The sequence below is a fragment of the Diaphorina citri genome, unplaced genomic scaffold (assembly GCF_000475195.1).
Source record: "Diaphorina citri unplaced genomic scaffold, Diaci psyllid genome assembly version 1.1 scaffold89, whole genome shotgun sequence".
NCBI lineage: Eukaryota > Metazoa > Arthropoda > Insecta > Hemiptera > Psyllidae > Diaphorina > Diaphorina citri.
Window position 1 is genome coordinate 303,266 of NW_007377526.1, and position 21,457 is coordinate 324,722.

Here is a 21,457-nt window from a genome sequence, read left to right on the forward strand (position 1 = left end):
AAATATCAAGATTTCTTACTTGGCATGCATCCTTGCCTCCTTCTGGATACCCAGCGCAGACCATTCCCAGCGTGACATTGAGTTCTCGGTTATTCAGCCATTTGTTGCAGATATCTCGTGTTATGATAGGCACTTCGACTTCGTTCACAGCAGTTTCATACTCAGATACTGGAAACAAATATTGAACAATGAAATTCGAGAGTTTCGAGACAAACTACCTTTTCTTAATAAATAACCAGAAGGACGGTGGCCTAGAGGAAGACCGAAGAATTGGTGGTAAGACCAAGTCAGAAAGGACACGACCATCCTTCATCTTACACCCGAGGACATTTTCAAGGGCTTTATGGAGGCAAAATTTGGCGAGGCCAAACACCAACTAGGGTAAGCGTTTCCATGGTAAGTAAGTAAGTAAGTAAGTAATACTCTTTTGTAAAAACCTACCTCGCGTGTCTTCTCGCTTGCCCCAGCCTATGACAGTGCACCTGGTACCCGGTGCCAGCTCATAGTTCGGAGGTGGCAGACACACGGGTAGAAGATGATCGTTGAACTTGACCTTCTGCTTGAGTTGGAATAGGGCGATATCATTGTCGTGCTGAGCGCCGATGTTGTACTGACTGTGAGCGAACACACCACGGACTTTGAATCGTGTCCCGAAGAAGGCGTACGAATTTCGTCGAGTCACGCCCAACTGTACTGTCCATTCGTCAATGTTCAACCCTGTAAGACTGAACAAGAGGGAAATGTCAAGTAATGGGGTCAATATTCCACAGAAGACTGAATGGTAAATGGTATTTATTTTACTACTCAATTTCACAGTCTACTCGTCATCATCAAACCTTATGAATGGCTTGGACAAGTACTCTTCCATTTATTCCTATTGTTTTCCAAGTGAATTTCATATATAGACAAATGTGTTGCACATACTCTATTGTGGTATCTGCGGGTACTTACTTTCCAACACAGTGCGCTGCAGTGAGAACCCATTGGTCCGAAATGAGAACCCCCGCACAGTAGAACACAAACTCGGGCCCGCCCAAAAGAGCAGCAAGAAACGGCCAATCTCCTGGATTCGATTCGAAACCTCCAATGATCCTTTTGCGAGCTTTGAAATTGTTGTGCAAATGTCTCCTGGTGCCACATTCTGAAACCCAAAACAAGGGAGGAAATTTTGGTAGGTATATTCTCGGTCTCCTGATTAGTGAAATGCTTCGCGGGAGCCCAAATATTGGTGGAATATTCTAGATTCTATCATCAAGCTTGCCAGGAGGCGCGCGGACGTCAAAAGTTCGAAGCGCCGCGCCGCCGCCGTGCCACCCGGCTTATGACCAATTAACCATAATACTGATTATAATGAAACACTCGATTGTACTCGGAAAATCTTTCCTATAGGATACTGGGAAAAAAGCACCGGATTTTTTTTTTTTTTTTTTTTTTTTTTTTTTGGACTTGGACTTTGGAAACCTCTGTAATTCTGTATACTTTGAAACTCACGTATGTTAGTACAGGTCAATTCCAACTGGGGATAGTCATCGTCGTCATTGCACGCTTTGAGTTTCAGCATGGAATCGTTGTAGGGGCTGTACGGTAGATTGTACGACACGTCCAGTTGATGTCCGGTGTGACGCATTTTCGTCAGTGGCTTCTCACGAATCAGCTCCGTGTGGTTGACTTGTCTGTGGAAATGAAAATGTCGTATTGAAAATTGAAATTTTTAGTCATAAAAAAAGTGTCCTATAAGTACGTAACTAACAGTCAAAATGAACGTTCAAAAAATTAACGAGTTTTTAATCCAGTATTAAAAAGTGTCTTAGATAACAAGAGAGACTTTGCAACCAAAATTAGCATTCCGTTAATTGAACTCTTAACTTTCGTTTCTGCGCATGTGCAGAAACATGCGCAGAAACGAATTTTTGTCAAATAACGTTAAGGAGTTCAGTTAACAGGACAGGACGCTAATTTTGGTCTGCAAAAACTCGCTAAGAATACATGAACTTTGAACCTTGGACTTTTATGACTGATGGCTTGGCGATCCTCCAAAAATGTCGAGGCCCTTGTGAGTGTAATCTGTAATATTACTTACGTATATCCAAGTCTTGCGCAGATGGCTCTGGGGGAGTTGTCAGGATCATACTTGGTAATACAGGAGGTGTGGAATGTCTTGTGTTCGGGTCTGTAAAGTTCAAGCACACCTTTGGCGACATCTCCCATCATGCCACTCAGTTGCACTGAAATGTTTGAAAATAATAGAAACAGGTTGAAAAACATTGGAACTTTTGAAAAGGATAAAGCTGATGTTTTTACTTTCCATGGTATTATTTACGGGGAACCTACGAGTATACATATTTATTTTCATTTACATATTTCATATTTAGAAAGTTTCTTCTGTTTCCCCATCATTTTATTGTGGAAAAAGCGTGACAAAAAGTAGAATTATCTGATCTACATGGAGATTATATTACTTACAGCAGTTCCTCTCGTCCTGACCCCAAGGACAGTCCACTTTGCCGTCACACACGTGATAATCAGAAATACATTTGTTCAAGCCACAATGAATCTCATCTGAAAAACAAGAAAAAATGTTACTACCTTAGGACTACTGTTTATTGCTGTTGAGTGAGAAAGAAGTGAGATAGAAAATCTGATCCAGCGATTCTCTCATACGATGACAAGATGGAAGTTACCTCTATGGTAAATTAGTGAACAACAGGTGTTACAGATGTCACAACCTAAAATTAGCAACACTAAAGTCCAAAGTATTTGCAACAGCTCCAGTCGAAAAAAAATCTGGACCATTGATTGACTAAATAGTAAATATCTTTGACATCCAAGAGAAGAAACACTCCACCACTCAATCATTCAACATAAAATACTTCACTCTACATCTGGATTTGAAATAACACTCTGTTTTAGAATTGGAAACTCTGCAGTTGCTTACCTGCTTTGCAGGGTTCACAATTGAGTTCATCAGTTTGATCTTGACAATCAATATGGCCGTCACATTGCCAGTCCAAGGGAATGCATCTGTTCACATCACATTGAAATCCTTCGAGACAGACTGCAAACAAATTTGATCACAAAATGTTAATAAAACATTATTCTCAAGTCTTAATAAATTTTCATGAATCGTTATCTTCAAGGAAAACGATTTTCAGGAAGAATACATTTTCCTTCAGGGTCCCCGATTGATAGATGGATCTGTAACAACGGAGTCTTATCGTCCCGAAATCGAAGAGAAAAGGACATGATAGGAGAAAACCAGCCGTCCCGTGACTCACGGCTATAGGCAAGCGCTAGCGTCCAAGATAAGGCTGGCGGTCCCCGTACAGTAATACTAACTTACTCTTATTCATGGCTCTTATTTTCTCCTCCTGCACTTGTTTGTGTCCAACACATTTGACGTCCGGATATTTCATATCGTCTGGGTAGAGGTTGCAATTCTCCATCGACGGGAGCGGAAGACCAAACACGTCGAAGAAGAATCCGCAGCGTCGTTTGGTTTCTGAAATGAAGTTGGGAAGGAAATTTTATAAGCGTGACCAACTTATGTATGCTCACTTGAATCGTCTTAAAATTAGGATCAGCTACTGCACTTCAGTACAAATCTACAAATAGTGGGATCAACAGTTTCCTTGTAACGTGACTTGTAACATTCATTATTGCGCAAAGTTACTTTTTCGGAGTTTTGACCTCAGATTGGATTTTTCACAACTTTTTACGTAGGAATCGACCTTTTATTAATAATATTTTCCCAATTGCAACTCCTCCATTGTATAGCTGGGCCTGATGAAATAGGCAGTCCGGATTATCATGCCTACCATAGTAATTAATAATTATTAATCTCCTTTGCTTCTTTTCCTTCTTAAAGGATTCAAATCAGAAATCACCACTGTTTACCAGGCGAGCGTCTTAACCACTACACCATCGAGGCAGATAAATTCGAACTTACCTTGACATAATGACCGACAGGGCCGGAGAAAGAATCCCTGGGAAGAACAAGGAGGTACCATGGCCGCGCATAGGAAGAGGGATGCCAGCTCGTAACATCTCACGTCAATGATGGCTTCATAAGCCTCCAAATCCTGCAAGTTTAAACATGGACAGGAGGTATGTATTCAATTATGTTGAAGTTTAAAGGATCCTAGTTATGCTAGTGGTTTAGTGAACTCGTGAACTGTAGACCTCACTCAGGTTATTTGTTAAATATCTAGTTATGTACTGAGATCCCTCAAAGGTTGGACCAGTTCCAAAATCTGATGAGAAAATTTCCTTCATGTGTTGATTTATTGATGATCCTAAAGTTAATGCAATTAAAAATTGATATTTTTACCTTAAATTAATGAAATTGAAAATCGATTTAGAGTTATTGTGAAACTTGTAACTTTCTTAATTTGTTCAATTATTGTAGCACGTATCCCTGTTGTGAACCCCAGGTCTAGCTCTAAGAATTAAAAGGTGACTTACAGTTTGAGCATCGGATTGTGAGAAATCGCCCAGGTAGTTTGGGAACAATGTGTAGTTGTAAGGTACTTTGTGATCAAGACAGAACTTAACCTCTAACAGAACACACTTTCCTGTGAACATTCGGAAGAAAATTTGAATATTAAATACTCAGGTACCCAAAAAAGAAAGGACAAGATGAATTTGGGTAAATGTAAATGATGATAATTTGACATTTGGAACGTGTCAGACTGGCGTGGGCTGAAGGCACAAGTTTATTATAAACTTTTCATTTTATCGAACAATAAGTTTTATTTCGTAAGTCAAAATAAAGGTTATCAGAGATAAACCAAAACAAAGGTGTAAATGTGTTCGATAAATAGAGGGAGAAATAATACAGGGTCAACCCTGCCCTTTATCTTATAAATACGGGATTCTTTACCAATATGAATATGTTCAGAATTCTGAATACTTGTTTGTGTACCTAATGAAAAGTAGATAATCACAGCTCTAAATAGAAACCATTCCTCATAAACAAACAAGCAGGGCCCGTCCCTTCGGGAATTTTTTAGCCCGTAGTTTACTCGATCGTGGTTAAAATTATGTACTATTATTACTCGCACTTCGTGTTCGGGAGGTTGCGTATACGGTCGCGCTACGCCCTCCCGGGGCTCCGCACGGTTGTGCATGCATGCGGTCGCGCTACGCGCTCCCTATTACTACATCATATATGTTCCTACATACTTTCATCTGTAATTATTTAAAATCAAGACTAGAGCCCGTTCTTCCTTTTATCCTTTTAATGTTTCCTAATTTTGAACTTTTAAACCCTGTATCTTTCTGGCGTTAATTTTGACTTTTCTTACCTTTTGACGGATTGCCATCGCCTTTGTTGTAGTGCACTACAGATTTGCCATCCAGTTGATTATTGTTTTCATTAGGAAGAGCTATGGCAGCCAGGTGATCACGGTTGATCACCGTTCTGTTGATATACTGGATTGACACCTGGGTAGGGTAGGCTGAAAGAGAGATTCGTCCATTAAGACGTAGACAAACACTGATAGTATTTTACACATTCCCTTATGTGGAATAACAATATGTTAACGTTAACAAAATACTTTGTCTTGAAGAATAAGTCCAGAAAATTAGTACAGTTATTTCCATTGGTTGGCGGAGGTGGTCTATTTTCAAAACTAGTTATTTAAAAATGAAATTTTATAACTTTCACTTCGCCAGAGACTTCCATTAAAAGGGAGATGAAAAATTTGAATGACCTCAGTAAAACCTCAAAAAATAGAGAGAGGGAGAAAACAAAGAGAAATAAATCTCTTCTCCCAAGTAATTCGAAATTTTATATCGAAAAAAATATGACAGTAATATTTTTTGACAGTTTGGTTAAGGCTTTTCTCAAGTAATTACTTATTGATCCCAACCGCCCACCAACGCAGACAGTGAATTATTTACATTTTAAAGTGAACTTTGCCAGAAATGAACCTACCTAAGAGGGAAAATAATATATCTGATAAACAATTGGAAGAGATTACGTGCTATTGAAAGTTCAGTTGTAGGTGGCACCCACACGGAGAAAATTAGTTCTGTGTGTGGCACATTGCATAACTACAAAAGATAACAGGCATTCATAAAAATTCTGACTCGAAAGAGAATGGAAGAAAGGAAAAATAACTGGTAGGTGGATGGAACTTCTTACCTCTAAAGTAGCTGACTATCCCTCCAGCAATGGCAAATAAAGCGATTGCATTCACCACGATTTGAACGTATTGAATTTTGTAAGGTCTGCCCCTGATGGTGTGCGTTGATGGCTTTCTAATGTCCCGGATTATCTAAGAAGGAAAGAATTAACGGAAGAATTTTATTGAAAGTTTATACTTTGTCTTTGTTTGTTTTTTTTTTTTTTTTTTTTTAATTTTCAACTTGCAATATTTTTTGGTTAATTTCTATACCACTAAAGTTTTCGTGTGCAGCGTCAAAGATGATCTGCATACTAATCGTATGAGTTAAGTTTTCTTGAAAGCTAAAAATTGTAGAGAATCAACGGTTGCACTATCTAGTTCTAAGGTCGAAATATCTTACTGTGGTAGTACATTATTACTTACCTTTATTACTAGTTTAGGTATTACTAATTTAAATTTCATACTAGTTTATTACTAATTTAATTTTACTCAAATTTTGTTCTTACATATGAGTGTGTAGCTACAACTAATACATTGGTATAAAACACATGCATGAGGAAAAAAATCTTTTCTCTCCCTTTTTTTCTTAAGCGAATTTTCCCTAAACAGAACAGTACCTCCAAAAAAGGTGAAACAAATATTTAATTTCACTCTGTAAAAGGTTATTGTCATACAGCAGTGATATTTACCACCCTCATTCGGGTGCAATACTGTGAAAAAATATAGTAACCACCACTCTAATCGAATTCATTCCGGATTTTTTCTCCCCAGGTACTGGAGATAAAATGCAGAAAATCTATGCCAATTTCACCCTGTTCATCTGATGTTCTACTCACTAAATTCTACAGATTTCAAAAGGATGTTATGCCAAGGTAAGGAATAGATCTGTTGCGCTTACTTGGGTGATGTTTCAAAGTCATAGAGCAGGAAAAATGAGGACCAACGGAATTTTTCTTTTTCTTCTACGAATTCTAGATCCCGAGATAAATCGATTTAAAAAATACCGGTAATTTGTAAAGTTTGACGTCACGACATACGCTCCCGTAGGCGATGACGTCATAATTCATGACTCCCGCTTCGTTTGTTTGTGCGCAAGCGTTTCTGCGCATTTTTAGGTTAAGTCTGACGTCACAACTCTTTGAACTTTTTCAATAGAACGGCAATTAAAAATTGAATTTTCGACCTTTTAAAGTTACTTTTTCGGAGTTTTGACTTCAGATTTGGATTTTTCACAACTTTTTACGTAGGAATCGACCTTTCGGCGAATTCAAAGGCTAACGAGGGAAAATTCGCTGCTATGGCCGTCGAGCTCAAGTGCTGAGAGCCTGCAACGTTTTAATTATCACTTGTTCGCGAAATTTTTTGACTAGACATGCATAGGAACTTGTACAGAGCTGCCCAACATTGGAAAATGTAAAAAAAATCCCCATTGGGAATGTATAAAATAGCAAGTATTTTGTAGGATTATGAAACTAGTAAAATTTCAATGATGGGAAATTCTTGGAATTAGTCAAATTTAGTGGAACTTGGAACTAGTGAAATTGTTGTTAAAATGTCTGCAGTGCTGCATGCTTGATTGTCTGTAGTCAACTTGATTAATATCCACTAATGTCAGAATAGAATGCGGATTGTCAGAACATTATTGTAAAATTGAATAATAAAATCTATTATTAATCTACTAGAATAACAACTGCAGCATCATGTGGGGCAACTCTGAAATAGTGTCTAAGTATGCGACAAACATGCAAGGCGATTTGAGTGCAAGAAAGCGTGAGTTTTGGTGTGATAAAAGTACCCTATGGTGCAGAGACATATTGGAGCTGGTGTCGTTGTGCATCTTTACTACCGCTTGGAGACAGGCAGGTGTGCTGTGACTTTTAATCAAAGGTGAAACATTACCAGAGCAAGCTTCGAGCGATGATATTCCAGTATCTATCTCTTCACCTTTACCCTCGAGTGAAATTTTCGCGATGTTGTATTTCTTTTTGTTTTTAATGTGAGGGAGCAGTGGCGTCTCCATGCTTCGCACGGTGTAACTTGGAGATGATGTTTGACTGAAATATCCGTCACTGGAAATACTCGAGTCTTGTCGAATATTATCGGGTGATTTCGTTGGATGCATGATTTGTTCGTATGTATGATAGTCATATTCTTTACAAGTTGATGTTTGGATTGGGGGCGGTTTCTTGATTGCTCGAACCCTTCTGTTGCCTATGGTGGTGTTACTGCCCATGTTATTGTTACTAGTACTATTCATATTGATGGCATTGCTACTGCCACTGATGGTGTTGGCTTCCACTGATGCATTTCCTGGAACAGACAATGTTTTATGTAAAGCCTTCCAGTATACTTTATCTTTAATTACAACTGACGTTTTCCCATTCAAAATTACTCTACAAATAGCTGTTGGTACACGTTTTCAATGTTCTACAAAATACATTATATTGAAATAATTAGCTAGGTTATGCTATGATGACAATATTTTACCTTCTGATAATTTCCTAGGAAGTTCAGGTCGTGGTGGAGGTATCTTGACTAGTTCCGGATAGTCGTAGTTGGATGACGTGCTATCTCGCCTGATGGGATACGCCTCTGAGTATCTCCTCAGGCTGGGAGATGGGTCTGAACTATTCATGACGTAAATGTTTTCCTTCCGTCGCGAGGAAGGATTTAATTGACTCGAGTTGGTCTCTGAATAATCCACACTCCCGCATCGACTATTGTTCACGTATCGGACCGAAATATCCGACAGCGTTTTCAAAGGTACTTGATTATCAGAGCTGGAACAAACTCTGCCTGCAGAGCTTGTTGGTATTGCTGGTAACTTTCGTGTTTGAATTATGGGTTTGGGTAGCTGAGGCGGAACAGAGCTGGGGTTTCGCCTTTCCGGAACTGCAGGAGGTTGTTTTTGACTTCCCTGAAAATATTGGAGTTCTCCTATAAGTTTGAATTGATTGGATAGAGGGAGGGGTGATTCAGCTGATCTTTGCAAAGAAAAAAAAACTATGGGTGTAAAAAACATTAAAAAGTACCAAGTATTTTGAAAAAAAATGTTATTGGTCTACAGCAACATAAAAGTAGGTATCTAACAATAGGTACCAGTTCGTGATTTCTCCAAAAGAAGACATTGTTTTCCCAACCATATCTTACCATTGACGTAGTACTGAATTGAACGGAAGAATGACGCCTAGTGGGACTCGAATCATTTTGAAACGGTTTGCAGTCCAAATTATTGACCAAAGATTCGAGATAGGATCGGTGTCGATATGTCGAGGGTTCTTTGAACGAAGATGCGCGATATGTTCTGAAACAGGAGTTGCTATATGATATTTATTTATTCACCGCAGAAAAAAAAAAATACCCCTAAATAAATTTAAATAAATAAAGTAGAAAAAATAATACAAAATGAACGCGATATTTACTTCCCAAGTCCTAACTAAACATGAAGCTACCCCAATAATAATTACACTCCACAAAGAACATCCGTACGTAAAGAACGTTTTACCTTGAAACTTTTGCCACGTGCAAAATACAGCCTACGTCGAGGGAATCAATATTATAACATGTTAATATTGTAATCTGTTACAAGATGAGAATAATCTAATAAAAAGAAATAATGAAAACTTTACAAGGATGATGATGAAGGAAAGGAAGAAGAAGAAGTAATCCCAATAGAAAATATTCTCCTCGAACAGATCTTTTCATCTCTCTCTCCTCTCCTTCCTTATATTCAGGATTATCATGATGATGGTCAACAAAGTAGAAGTACATTTTCTTCTTCTTCTCCTCCTCCACCTCCTCCTTTTTACTTTCCATTACCTCACAAAGTAGTACACTGTACTGTAACCTAGCAATACAAGGTAATGAGAAAGTACTACTGTGATTATTTTCTTTTCAGTAATACTAGTAGAAATCTGTAGAACGAATAATAATTTAACATAATTAGATTTAATTGCTACACAAATAAACAATTAGCAGAGTAAACTCAGTCTGGAGCGTACTGTAAAATTTGTCTTTGCACTTTAAATGAAACGTGAAGTATGGGTAGAAGTATAAATATAAAACTTGGATAAGGAAAGTCTGGAACTCTGTTGGAAACAATATCTTAGTTATTAAAGATTACAAAAGTTTGCATAGAAGGTACAATGAACTTACTTGTTAGCTTGGGGGTCCTTATTCCAGCTAAACCCTCGATGAGTAAAATTCATATCATCAGGAAAGAAAATGTTCCCCGAGCTGAATCGTCTTGGGGAGAAGCCTCGCCCGGCGTCATCTTGGTTTAAGGACATTCTACTTGCGTGAGAAATGATCAGAAATTGTCATATCTGAAATACGACCCAAGTAAGACAATTTAGATCAAAGAATCTGCATTGTGATTCCAGCTATATCATCGATGAGTAAAAATACATGTGCTTAAATTCAAGTATGTAATACCCAATACATAAATATTTGGAATAAGTATGGCGAACCTAAATGATTGTGAAGTTGTTTTAGTACATTAACTTATTTTAACTGATGAAATATCATAATTTGTAAATGCTGGCAGTGGCAGGCTATTTTTTTCTGTTGCGAAAACTGACAAAAATTCAGGGGTGGTCATGTTCTACCTCTGTGTCTATGCTAGTGAGTTGTTCGTTGTTCTACTCGTCAGCCAAAATCAATAGCAGAACAATGAGTTATGAGAGCTTGCTGTGCATAAAAAACAGTGAAAGCTGATAACAGTATCGTCTAGCATCGATCAGAGAACAAGATACATCAATTTCTATTCAATGGGGAAAACATATTCATACGTAAAATTGAAACTTGGAACAAATAAATGAATGAAATCAGGGGATTAAAATTTAATGTAAATTTGTAACAAGAATAATGAAAGCTCTTGAACGTAACCAAAATGCTTTTCGCGTTTTAAACGAGGTGACCTAAAAACAGGCTTTTGTACTTGGAAAGGTCAATGTACGTTGAAGCTGCTCGGAAGCTCATTTTGTTTCCAATAATTTACTTCACCTGACAAGTATGCTTAACTGGAACATGTGTAATTAAGTGTAATATAATTATTCACCTCGAAATGGTCCATGTACCTAGGATATTACTTGTTTGTTTTTAGGAAAAGTGCCTCAGAGTTCAAAAACGCAGGTATGTGTATGAGATATAAGTTATGTGGATACTCCAGCAATAGGATACTACTATTATTGTGGTCAAATTCTCAAATCATATTGAGAATAAAATGCCATACATCAGCTGGAATTGAACCCACACCCTCCAGTTTACCAGGCGAGCGCCTTGACCACTACACCACCGAGGAAAAACACCACCATATCGAGGTTGTAAAGACCACAGGAGTCTATCATTAGTATGTAAATTTATTTAGTCACCGACCTAAAAGTGTGTAAAGTACAACGTACCTATTCCGATAATGTGTACGGTACACAGAGTGATTATTTTGCAAACGCTCGCTGGTCACTTCATTATCATATTGATGACATGTTAGGCACACATGAGGTATTTTCTGTCGCCAAGTCTGTTCAGTGGCATTTAATTTTACACATTTTCAAGTCACAGTTTGGGCGCCAAAAATGTTTTCCTACTGAAATTTTCGTAGAATTCAACAGGAGAGTTCTAGTTTAGAAAAAATGGAGAGGTGCGTAAAAATTCGTAATAGGTACTTGTATTATTTTGGCAATACATTAATAGCGGGATGTGTCTCACCCATTTCCACCTTCTATAATCTTAAATGTGACAAATTGTTAGTGGTCTATTAGAAAAAGTTTTGGATTCCATTTAAAAATCCATTCGCTAAGAGGGTCACTATTACCTATTTCCTACCACGATTATGCACTAATTTATTGCATCAGGACAGTCATTTTACTTTATAGGATGCAATATAAGAAAATGGCCTAGTTCCAGAGTAACTGTTTAAGGCACCTTTTATATCCTTGGGTTGAGATTTGGGATCGAGCCAAATGGTCTCAAAAGGAGAACATCTGTCCGTATTTTCCCCCAACTGCATACCTGTTTACCCCTTCATACTGGATAAAAGGACACTTTGTTTTTCAACATTAATTTATTTTTATTTTTCCTGTAGGACTTTCAATGCTTTCCAATTGCACTGATTTAAATTTTGCTTACGTACACATATGTGTAGTGTACCGATGAAGGTATTGTACGACATAATTTACATAAATTACCAATTAATGCAAACATTAAAAAGAATTAATTCAAATAATTTCACTTACCTATTCATTATTGGCTACAGTTTTATTTTGTTTTTACTGATAATGCGAATAAAACGCAGTCATATTATGTGCAGAACGATCAAATTGTTGAAAATAAATTTCATGAAACTCTTTTTATACTTACATACTTGTAGGTATACGAGTAAATACCTACCACATACTCGTATGTTGTTATTTGATATTTACCTGTTTTGTATTTTGAGATTCGATTCCCTCGTTCTGGAATTTTCATTGTCTTTCATTTTGGTTGTCTTTGGAATTTTGATTATGGTTATTATTGTTTGAAATGCTGATTAAGTTAGGACATATTCCAGGTTTGTCATCTTACTTCGGCATTTTGGTTTCATTATCACCTCTCAAGATAGAAGAGAGTTCTTTAGTGGTACCTTTTTATTTTACTTCAATCATGGGAAGGAAATTCCTTTTGGCTGTCTCTAGAGTTGGTCAATTCAAAGTGTACCTACATGGAAAATCCTTTGGGGATATTTGGTTCTCAAATCCAAAGATAACTATCGCAACTCATAAATGACAATGTCACTACGGCTTATATGTAGCAAGCAATGTTTTTCCCGTTTCTAGGGCTGTAAAATAGTTGGAACGTGTTATACATTTTTCCTCCTTTTTTTATAAAAATAATAATAAATACCCACAGCACAAGTATGTATATCAATGTATAAAATGTATTCTGTACTTTGTATGTTTTTTGAAGAGCACAATTAAATGTTTTTTTTTCATCATCAATAAAATACACATGTGTCTCGTATTAACACGCTTCTTTCTTTTGGGTTGTGAATTTTATCATGAACGTGGTTTGAGTTTTTTTTCCCCCATGTCGAAAGTTGAAACATGTCTTTCGAGTTCGTCATTTATGAAAATGGAGATTCTAATTAGAATTAGAATATTTCATTTATTTTCCTTGCTTTTCGTAATTTGAGATGTTTTCCCTGACTTTGGTATACAGATTACAGAATTACAGAGCGGTTGAGGAATCTTTACCACGGGAATACGGGCTTTCCATTGTTTTCCTTCTGGGTACTAAGAGCAATAACCCTTGATCATTCAAATTGTGATATACCGAACAAACTGTGAGCATATAAGGATAATGTTTAGATAAGAATTTAAGGAATGTGAATTTACGGGGTCGAGCGGATTTCGAACACGATCAAATGTCTTCTGACAGTTTCATTTGTCCATACACGGTGGGTTTTGAGCCAGCTATGTGTGATACATTCCTAGGGTGTATCATGCCCATGATTAATTCACCGGGTATGTAGTTGATATTCAAAGGTGACTTGAAAAAGTTCATATACTGGATAAATATTCATGCAATTCGTTGCAGTCAAAAAAAATAATGTTCTTTATGTAGGCCTTAAAAGAGTTACTAGGTATTCCTGTCCAATTTGAAGAAAAAGAGATACAAGATTTCAAGGTCCTTCTGGTACTGTCCAAACTTAAGATAAGTTAGTATCCATAATGTTTCAAACTTTCAAAGATCTTTTTCTTCAAGTTGATCTCGGGTGCCTTTGTTAAATATGAAAAAGCTCCGAAAGAACAGTGACCCCTATGTTCCTTAGCACATGCAAAGCAATGAAAATTGCTATTGTGTTCTGTTAGTATATTTTACCTGTGGTTGAAATCCCAGGAAAATGTAAATTAAATTTTATTGATTTTTTAAATCGAATAATATGTGCTTTTTTTTGATGGTGCGATGGGTAGTTTTTTGATGGTGCTACTTTTTTTCGGGCGTACAAACTTTTCAGGATTTAAAACGAAACTTCTCGAAAATAGTTTCAGTTTATACACCAAGTTTACAAAAATTTGCAGTTTATTTTTTCCTAAAACAATAGCTTCTCATATTACCTTTTCAGATTATACATATTTCCCGTCCGTCGCGTCATATTCAAGTTTTAAAAGAAATGAAGTAGGTGTATTACTTGCTCCAGACTCCCTCCGCTCCCGTTGGGTACACAGTCTCTAATGTTCAAGGGAAAAGCGTAGGTATAACAAAATTGAAATCGATCAAAATCCCGCTCAAAATGCTTTTTGCTATAGTGCTATCAAGTGTTGTGTAGAACAGTTCCTAAGATTTGTCATTACACAATTGCACCAATACACAAATACACTCAGTGGTGTACAAGTAGCACTCAGGTTTAGAGATTTTATAAAATAAAGGCAGATGAGAAAAGAAATAAATATATGATGTAAATTGGTATACATATGTAAGTACGTTGGGGAAAGATAGTATTCATTTTTAAATAAACTAAAAGAGAAATCTATATGTAATTTTTGTTTACCTTCTTTGCACCAATACACAAATACACTCAGTGGTGTACAAGTAGCACTCAGGTTTAGAGATGTTATAAAATAAAGGCAGATGAGAAAAGAAATAAATATATGATGTAAATTGATATATACATATGTAAGTACGTTGGGGAAAGATAGTATTCATTTTTAAATAAACTAAAAGAGAAATCTATATGTAATTTTTGTTTACCTTCCAATCCACTTTATAATATTCATTCTCCTTTGGGTTATCTTTATTTTACAGATGCACAGATGGTCAACATATCAACATTGTATGATGACATTGATGACTCTTTGTGCCAAACGGATACCAAAGTTGCATGAAGTTATTCTCGAGTCTAGAGTCGAACAGTTGTGTATTCTATCGCTAATGGGACGTCGTGGATAGTTTATTTTCAGAACTTGCGTAAGTCATGTTCTTATCACATAAAAAAAGCTGGTTTTCGCTCTCCTGCAAAAGTTCAAAAATGTGCCGTACGTCCCTTTGTATTGTGAGGGACGAATTGCCTCCCTAAAAGTGTCGATGTATGTCGACGTTTTTTCGATATTCTCAATTCATTGAGAGTGCATGATTTCAAATTTTGGCCTTACCGTATACGAGTACAGAACAAGGCTTGTTTTTGTAAGAAATCCGGAGCCCGTTGGAATCCTGACTCTTTGGGTTGGGAGAGTATATAAATATCTCCATAACATAAAGTACTTCAAGCTGGAGATAATAGATTTTAAAATTTCTAAACCCCATGGAATTATTATTTGATCAGTAAACTTTTTTGACTTGAGTGAGACACGGGGTGGAGTGGAAGTTGTAAAGTTGAACTTTTTCAAAACAAATACTTTAATGGTTTCTGTTTTCTCCCCTTGGCTAGTAATTCCGTCAATGTGAGATTGACTATCACTACTAACTGCGTAGTAATAAAAATCCGCGGGTTAGGTGTGGATTTGAAATTTGAACCCATGACATCTCCGCATCAGACTCTTAATACTACAGTAATAGATTTAATAATTTATAGAAATCTCAGAACCAAACTATAAAGAAGAAGGAAATGCCAAAATTACGAAATATCCATGCAGACGGGTTGGAAAAATCACCAAAAGCGACATTTTTTACTACCTTCTCTACTCACGTTTATTTATCACATAAAAAAGCTGGTTTTCGCTCTCCTGCAAAAGTTCAAAAATGTGCCGTACGACCCTTTGTATTGTGAGGGACGAATTGCCTCCCTAAAAGTGTCGATGTATGTCGACGTTTTTTTTCGACAAACAATTCATTGAGAGTGCATGATTTCAAATGTTGGCCTTACCGTATACGAGTACAGAACAAGGCTTGTTTTGTTTTTGTAAGAAATCCGGAGCCCGTTGGAATGCTGACTCTTTGGGTTGGGAGAGTATATAAATATCTCCATAACATAAAGTACTTCAAGCTGGAGATAATAGATTTTAAAATTTCTAAACCCCATGGAATTATTATTTGATCAGTAAACTTTTTTGACTTGAGTGAGACACGGGGTGGAGTGGAAGTTGTAAAGTTGAACTTTTTCAAAACAAATACTTTAATGGTTTCTGTTTTCTCCCCTTGGCTAGTAATTCCGTCAATGTGAGATTGACTATCACTACTAACTGCGTAGTAATAAAAATCCGCGGGTTAGGTGTGGATTTGAAATTTGAACCCATGACATCTCCGCATCAGACTCTTAATACTACAGTAATAGATTTAATAATTTATAAAAATCTCAGAACCAAACTATAAAGAAGAAGCAAATGCCAAAATTACGAAATATCCATGCAGACGGGTTGGAAAAATCACCAAAAGCGACATTTTTTACTACCTTCTCTACTCACGTTTACAAATTAGTAGATTAGTAAATTTACTACATTATTATCCCAATATACATTTTTCGTACATAGTACATAATTGCATTATTAAATTTTGGAATTAGTGGCTAAGACAAATTTCCTCTTTGGCAAACACCGTAAATAAATGTAACAGTCAGATTAAAACGGTATTAAAATGTAACAGTCAAATCAGAACCGTATTAAAATGTAATAGTCAAATCAGAACCGTATTAAAATAATGTAACAGTCAAATTAGAACCGTATTACAATGTAACAGTCAAATCAGAACCTATTAAAATAATGTAACAGTCAAATCAGAACCGTATTAAAATGTAAAAGTCAAAGCAGAACTGTATTAAAATGTAACAGTCAAGTCAGAACCGTATTAAAATGTAACCGACAAATCAGAACCGTATTAAAATGTAACAATCAAATCAGAACCGCATAAAAATGTAACAGTCAAATTAGAACGTATTAAAATATCAGAACCGTATTAAAATGTAACAGTCAAATCAGAACCGTATTAAAATCTAACAGTTAAATCAGAATCGTAATAAAATGTAACAGTCAAATCAGAAGCGTATTAAAATGTAACAGTCAAGTCAGAACCGTATTTAAATGTAACAGTCAAGTCAGAACCGTATTAAAATGTAACAGTCAAATCAGAACTGTATTAAAATGTGACAGTCAAATCAGAATCGTAAATGGGAAGGAAATTCCTTTTGGCTGTCTCTAGAGTTGGTCAATTCAAAGTGTACCTACATGGAAAATCCTTTGGGGATATTTGGTTCTCAAATCCAAAGATAACTATCGCAACTCATAAATGACAATGTCACTACGGCTTATATGTAGCAAGCAATGTTTTTCCCGTTTCTAGGGCTGTAAAATAGTTGGAACGTGTTATACATTTTTCCTCCTTTTTTTATAAAAATAATAATAAATACCCACAGCACAAGTATGTATATCAATGTATAAAATGTATTCTGTACTTTGTATGTTTTTTGAAGAGCACAATTAAATGTTTTTTTTTCATCATCAATAAAATACACATGTGTCTCGTATTAACACGCTTCTTTCTTTTGGGTTGTGAATTTTATCATGAACGTGGTTTGAGTTTTTTTTCCCCCATGTCGAAAGTTGAAACATGTCTTTCGAGTTCGTCATTTATGAAAATGGAGATTCTAATTAGAATTAGAATATTTCATTTATTATTGTGGTCAAATTCTCAAATCATATTGAGAATAAAATGCCATACCTCAGCTGGAATTGAACCCACACCCTCCAGTTTACCAGGCGAGCGCCTTGACCACTACACCACCATAATAATATCGAGGTTGTAAAGACTACACGAGTTTATCATTAATCATTAGTATGTAAATTTATTTAGTGCACCGACCTAAAAGTGTGTAAAGCACAACGTACCTATTCCGATAATGTGTACGGTACACAGAGTGATTATTTTGCAAACGCTCGCTGGTCACTTCATTATCATATTGATGACATGTTAGGCACACATGAGGTATTTTCTGTCGCCAAGTCTGTTCAGTGGCATTTAATTTTACACATTTTCAAGTCACAGTTTGGGCGCCAAAAATGTTTTCCTACTGAAATTTTCGTAGAATTCAACAGGAGAGTTCTAGTTTAGAAAAAATGGAGAGGTGCGTAAAAATTCGTAATAGGTACTTGTATTATTTTGGCAATACATTAATAGCGGGATGTGTCTCACCCATTTCCACCTTCTATAATCTTAAATGTGACAAATTGTTAGTGGTCTATTAGAAAAAGTTTTGGATTCCATTTAAAAATCCATTCGCTAAGAGGGTCACTATTACCTATTTCCTACCACGATTATGCACTAATTTATTGCATCAGGACAGTCATTTTACTTTATAGGATGCAATATAAGAAAATGGCCTAGTTCCAGAGTAACTGTTTAAGGCACCTTTTATATCCTTGGGTTGAGATTTGGGATCGAGCCAAATGGTCTCAAAAGGAGAACATCTGTCCGTATTTTCCCCAACTGCATACCTGTTTACCCCTTCATACTGGATAAAAGGACACTTTGTTTTTCAACATTAATTTATTTTTATTTTTCCTGTAGGACTTTCAATGCTTTCCAATTGCACTGATTTAAATTTTGCTTACGTACACATATGTGTAGTGTACCGATGAAGGTATTGTACGACATAATTTACATAAATTACCAATTAATGCAAACATTAAAAAGAATTAATTCAAATAATTTCACTTACCTATTCATTATTGGCTACAGTTTTATTTTGTTTTTACTGATAATGCGAATAAAACTTAGTCATATTATGTGCAGAACGATGAAATTGTTGAAAATGAATTTCATGAGACTCTTTATACTTACATACTTGTAGGTATACGAGTAAATACCTACCACATACTCGTATGTTGTTATTTGATATTTACCTGTTTTGTATTTTGAGATTCGATTCCCTCGTTCTGGAATTTTCATTGTCTTTCATTTTGGTTGTCTTTGGAATTTTGATTATGGTTATTATTGTTTGAAATGCTGATTAAGTTAGGACATATTCCAGGTTTGTCATCTTACTTCGGCATTTTGGTTTCATTATCACCTCTCAAGATAGAAGAGAGTTCTTTAGTGGTACCTTTTTATTTTACTTCAATCATGGGAAGGAACAGTCGAATGTGAACTGCTTAGTTCACTTTAACGTGGGACTTGGGGAGTATATGAAGAGCCCCACACAAAACCCAGGGCCACATGAAACATTATCTAATCCTCCAACGTTTAATAAACTAGCTGTGGGAAGGAAATTCCTTTTGGCTGTCTCTAGAGTTGGTCAATTCAAAGTGTACCTACATGGAAAATCCTTTGGGGATATTTGGTTCTCTGGAAAAGACTAAAACACTATGTAGAATAGAATATACCTTGTTCACTACCAGCATAGGACTGAAAAGTCCCTTTACCTACTCCGGTGAAAAGTCCCTTTACGTCTCAAGTTTCGTCCAGGCGTGGATGACTCTTCTAGATGAGACTTTTTAGTCTCATTCAGGCAACGAAGTTAAAGTAGATATCTATAATGTTTAATTTTTTTTCTATGTTTCAGGCACTGGAGTGCATCGTGCTTCAAGGTCTTCTCTTCTGCATGCACGCTTTCCTTACCGCCAAAGTTGCCTCCGTTCCCTTTACCTACTCCGGTGAAAAGTCCCTTTACGTCTCCAGTTTCGTCCAGGCGTGGATGACTCTTCCAGATGAGACTTTTTAGTCTCTTTCAGGCAACGAAGTTAAAGTAGATATCTATAATATTTAATTTTTCTTTCTATGTTTCAGGCACTGGAGTGCATCGTGCTTCAAGGTCTTCTCTTCTGCATGCACGCTTTCCTTACCGCCAAAGTTGCCTCCGTAGACCCTTCCTTCTTAAGCGTGTTCAATTTAACTTGCTAAAACCTAAAGACCTATAGACACTAGTTGTTAGCTGTACGCTGTTGTTCCATTTCTTGTGCTGATTTCGCCGATTTCTAACGATGCCGATATAGTCAATTTTCAAACGATTTTTCAAGCTGAATCTCCTTTAGGGATGAGTCTTTTTTATGTTTGTTCAGCTCACAAATCAATCACAAAGAGAACATTTAATTGGTAGAGATTACTGATTAGTCTGATTACAGATATTGTCATTAGGCATATTGAACTATCCACTCATATTAAAAGAGTGTTGAGAGTTCCAGTTGTACTAGTTCCAGTTTATAGTCTTTTTGTTCCCGAGACCTATAGACACTAGTTGTTAGCTGTATGCTATTGTTCCATTTCTTGTGCTGATTTCGCCGATTTCTAACGATGCCGATACAGTCAATTTCAAACGATTTTTTAAGCTGAATCTCCTTTAGGGATGAGTCTTTTTTTATGTTTGTTCAGCTCACAAATCAACCACAAAGAGAACATTTAATTGGTAGAGATTACTGATTAGTCTGATTACAGATATTGACATTAGGCATATTGAACTATCCACTCATATTAAAAGAGTGTTGAGAGTTCCAGTTGTACTAGTTCCAGTTTATAGTCTTTTTGTTCCCTTTCTCAAGCAATTCATTTAATACATATGTTTACAACTTTGCCTCCTCAGCCTCTGACGTTTTCTCCTTTCCAGATGGAAAACCACACATCGCAAAACTTGTAGTAAGACATAAAACTCTACTACAGAACCTACGAGAAACATGACGGAAATTTTATGAGCACTTTTACTCCAGACCAAACACAATAAAAGAACTATAAAGAAATGCTTTCTGGAAGAAATCTTGCATGAAGCGATGAATTTATGTTGAGATAAGAAACATGTGTATAGGCAAAACGTATAAACGAATTACGTGATACTTTTTCCATTTGGAATTTAATGTTGTTGAGGTGGTTTTTTGCGTTTTACAAACGAAACTTGGGCTGTATCCGTTTTTCAAGGCAAGCATTCAAGTAGGTCTTTTGGATAAACTCGAAGGAAGCTTGCAAGTGTAATGGAAAGTAGCAGTAATAGAAAATGAGGGTGAAAGGGACACTCAACAATAAGAACAGGAGGAAGTTAAGGGTACGACCGGTGAAAGCTACATGGTAATGGGAGGGAAGGAGAGGTAAGCACTGAAATAGGAGGGAAGGAATAGGGGAGGTCTGTAGGGTCCGGGACTTCCTAAACCAAGCTTTTTATCTCATATTAGCTGGGTTTCCGACTAAAGTATATGTGTCTTGTTTTTGAAAGCGTTTGATTTCTCTTCCACTCCAACTTTTACGTCTTCGTCCTTTTTTTCTCCGTCCCTCCATTTTTAGCCCGTCCTTCCTTTATTATTACGATAGTAATAAAAAGGTATAGTGGACGGGCTATTGTATTAGCTTCGGTGTCGTTTGTCTGTCTGTGTCTGTTCCCATAGAAGGACTTCTCCAAACCTGGTCGACCTATATATTAAATTAAAGCAAACTAAAACTAAGCA

General features: G+C 36.5%; 1 protein-coding gene and 1 long non-coding RNA gene across 5 annotated transcripts in view; one reads left to right on the forward strand and one right to left on the reverse strand.

The window, feature by feature from the left end:
* Positions 1-21,457, forward strand: part of LOC113473895 — a 51,855-nt gene that overhangs the window by 6,966 nt on the left and 23,432 nt on the right. The window contains exons 2-4 of the long non-coding RNA XR_003395694.1: positions 3,866-4,104; positions 6,900-7,000; positions 14,910-15,071. This is a non-coding gene — a long non-coding RNA (uncharacterized LOC113473895). The remainder of the gene's footprint in view (positions 1-3,865; positions 4,105-6,899; positions 7,001-14,909; positions 15,072-21,457) is intronic.
* LOC103524259 (atrial natriuretic peptide-converting enzyme) overlaps positions 1-21,457 on the reverse strand; it is a 42,117-nt gene that overhangs the window by 5,587 nt on the left and 15,073 nt on the right. The window contains exons 1-17 of one of the 4 annotated variants that reach the window (XM_026833364.1): positions 14,856-14,905; positions 10,284-10,453; positions 9,279-9,432; positions 8,616-9,045; positions 7,924-8,438; positions 6,146-6,278; positions 5,304-5,456; positions 4,462-4,571; positions 3,947-4,079; positions 3,341-3,499; positions 2,936-3,055; positions 2,464-2,559; positions 2,081-2,225; positions 1,492-1,673; positions 952-1,141; positions 442-725; positions 20-168 (exon numbers count right to left, since the gene is read on the reverse strand). In XM_026833364.1, coding sequence (XP_026689165.1) covers positions 20-168; positions 442-725; positions 952-1,141; positions 1,492-1,673; positions 2,081-2,225; positions 2,464-2,559; positions 2,936-3,055; positions 3,341-3,499; positions 3,947-4,079; positions 4,462-4,571; positions 5,304-5,456; positions 6,146-6,278; positions 7,924-8,438; positions 8,616-9,045; positions 9,279-9,432; positions 10,284-10,417 — 3,087 coding nt within the window. In that variant the 5' untranslated portion in view covers positions 10,418-10,453; positions 14,856-14,905. Of the gene's footprint in view, positions 1-19; positions 169-441; positions 726-947; positions 1,142-1,491; positions 1,674-2,080; positions 2,226-2,463; positions 2,560-2,935; positions 3,056-3,340; positions 3,500-3,946; positions 4,080-4,461; positions 4,572-5,303; positions 5,457-6,145; positions 6,279-7,923; positions 8,439-8,615; positions 9,046-9,278; positions 9,433-10,283; positions 10,572-14,855; positions 14,906-21,457 lie in introns of those variants that run through there. The other 3 variants (XM_026833363.1, XM_017449533.2, XM_026833365.1) reach the window with 3 other exon arrangements.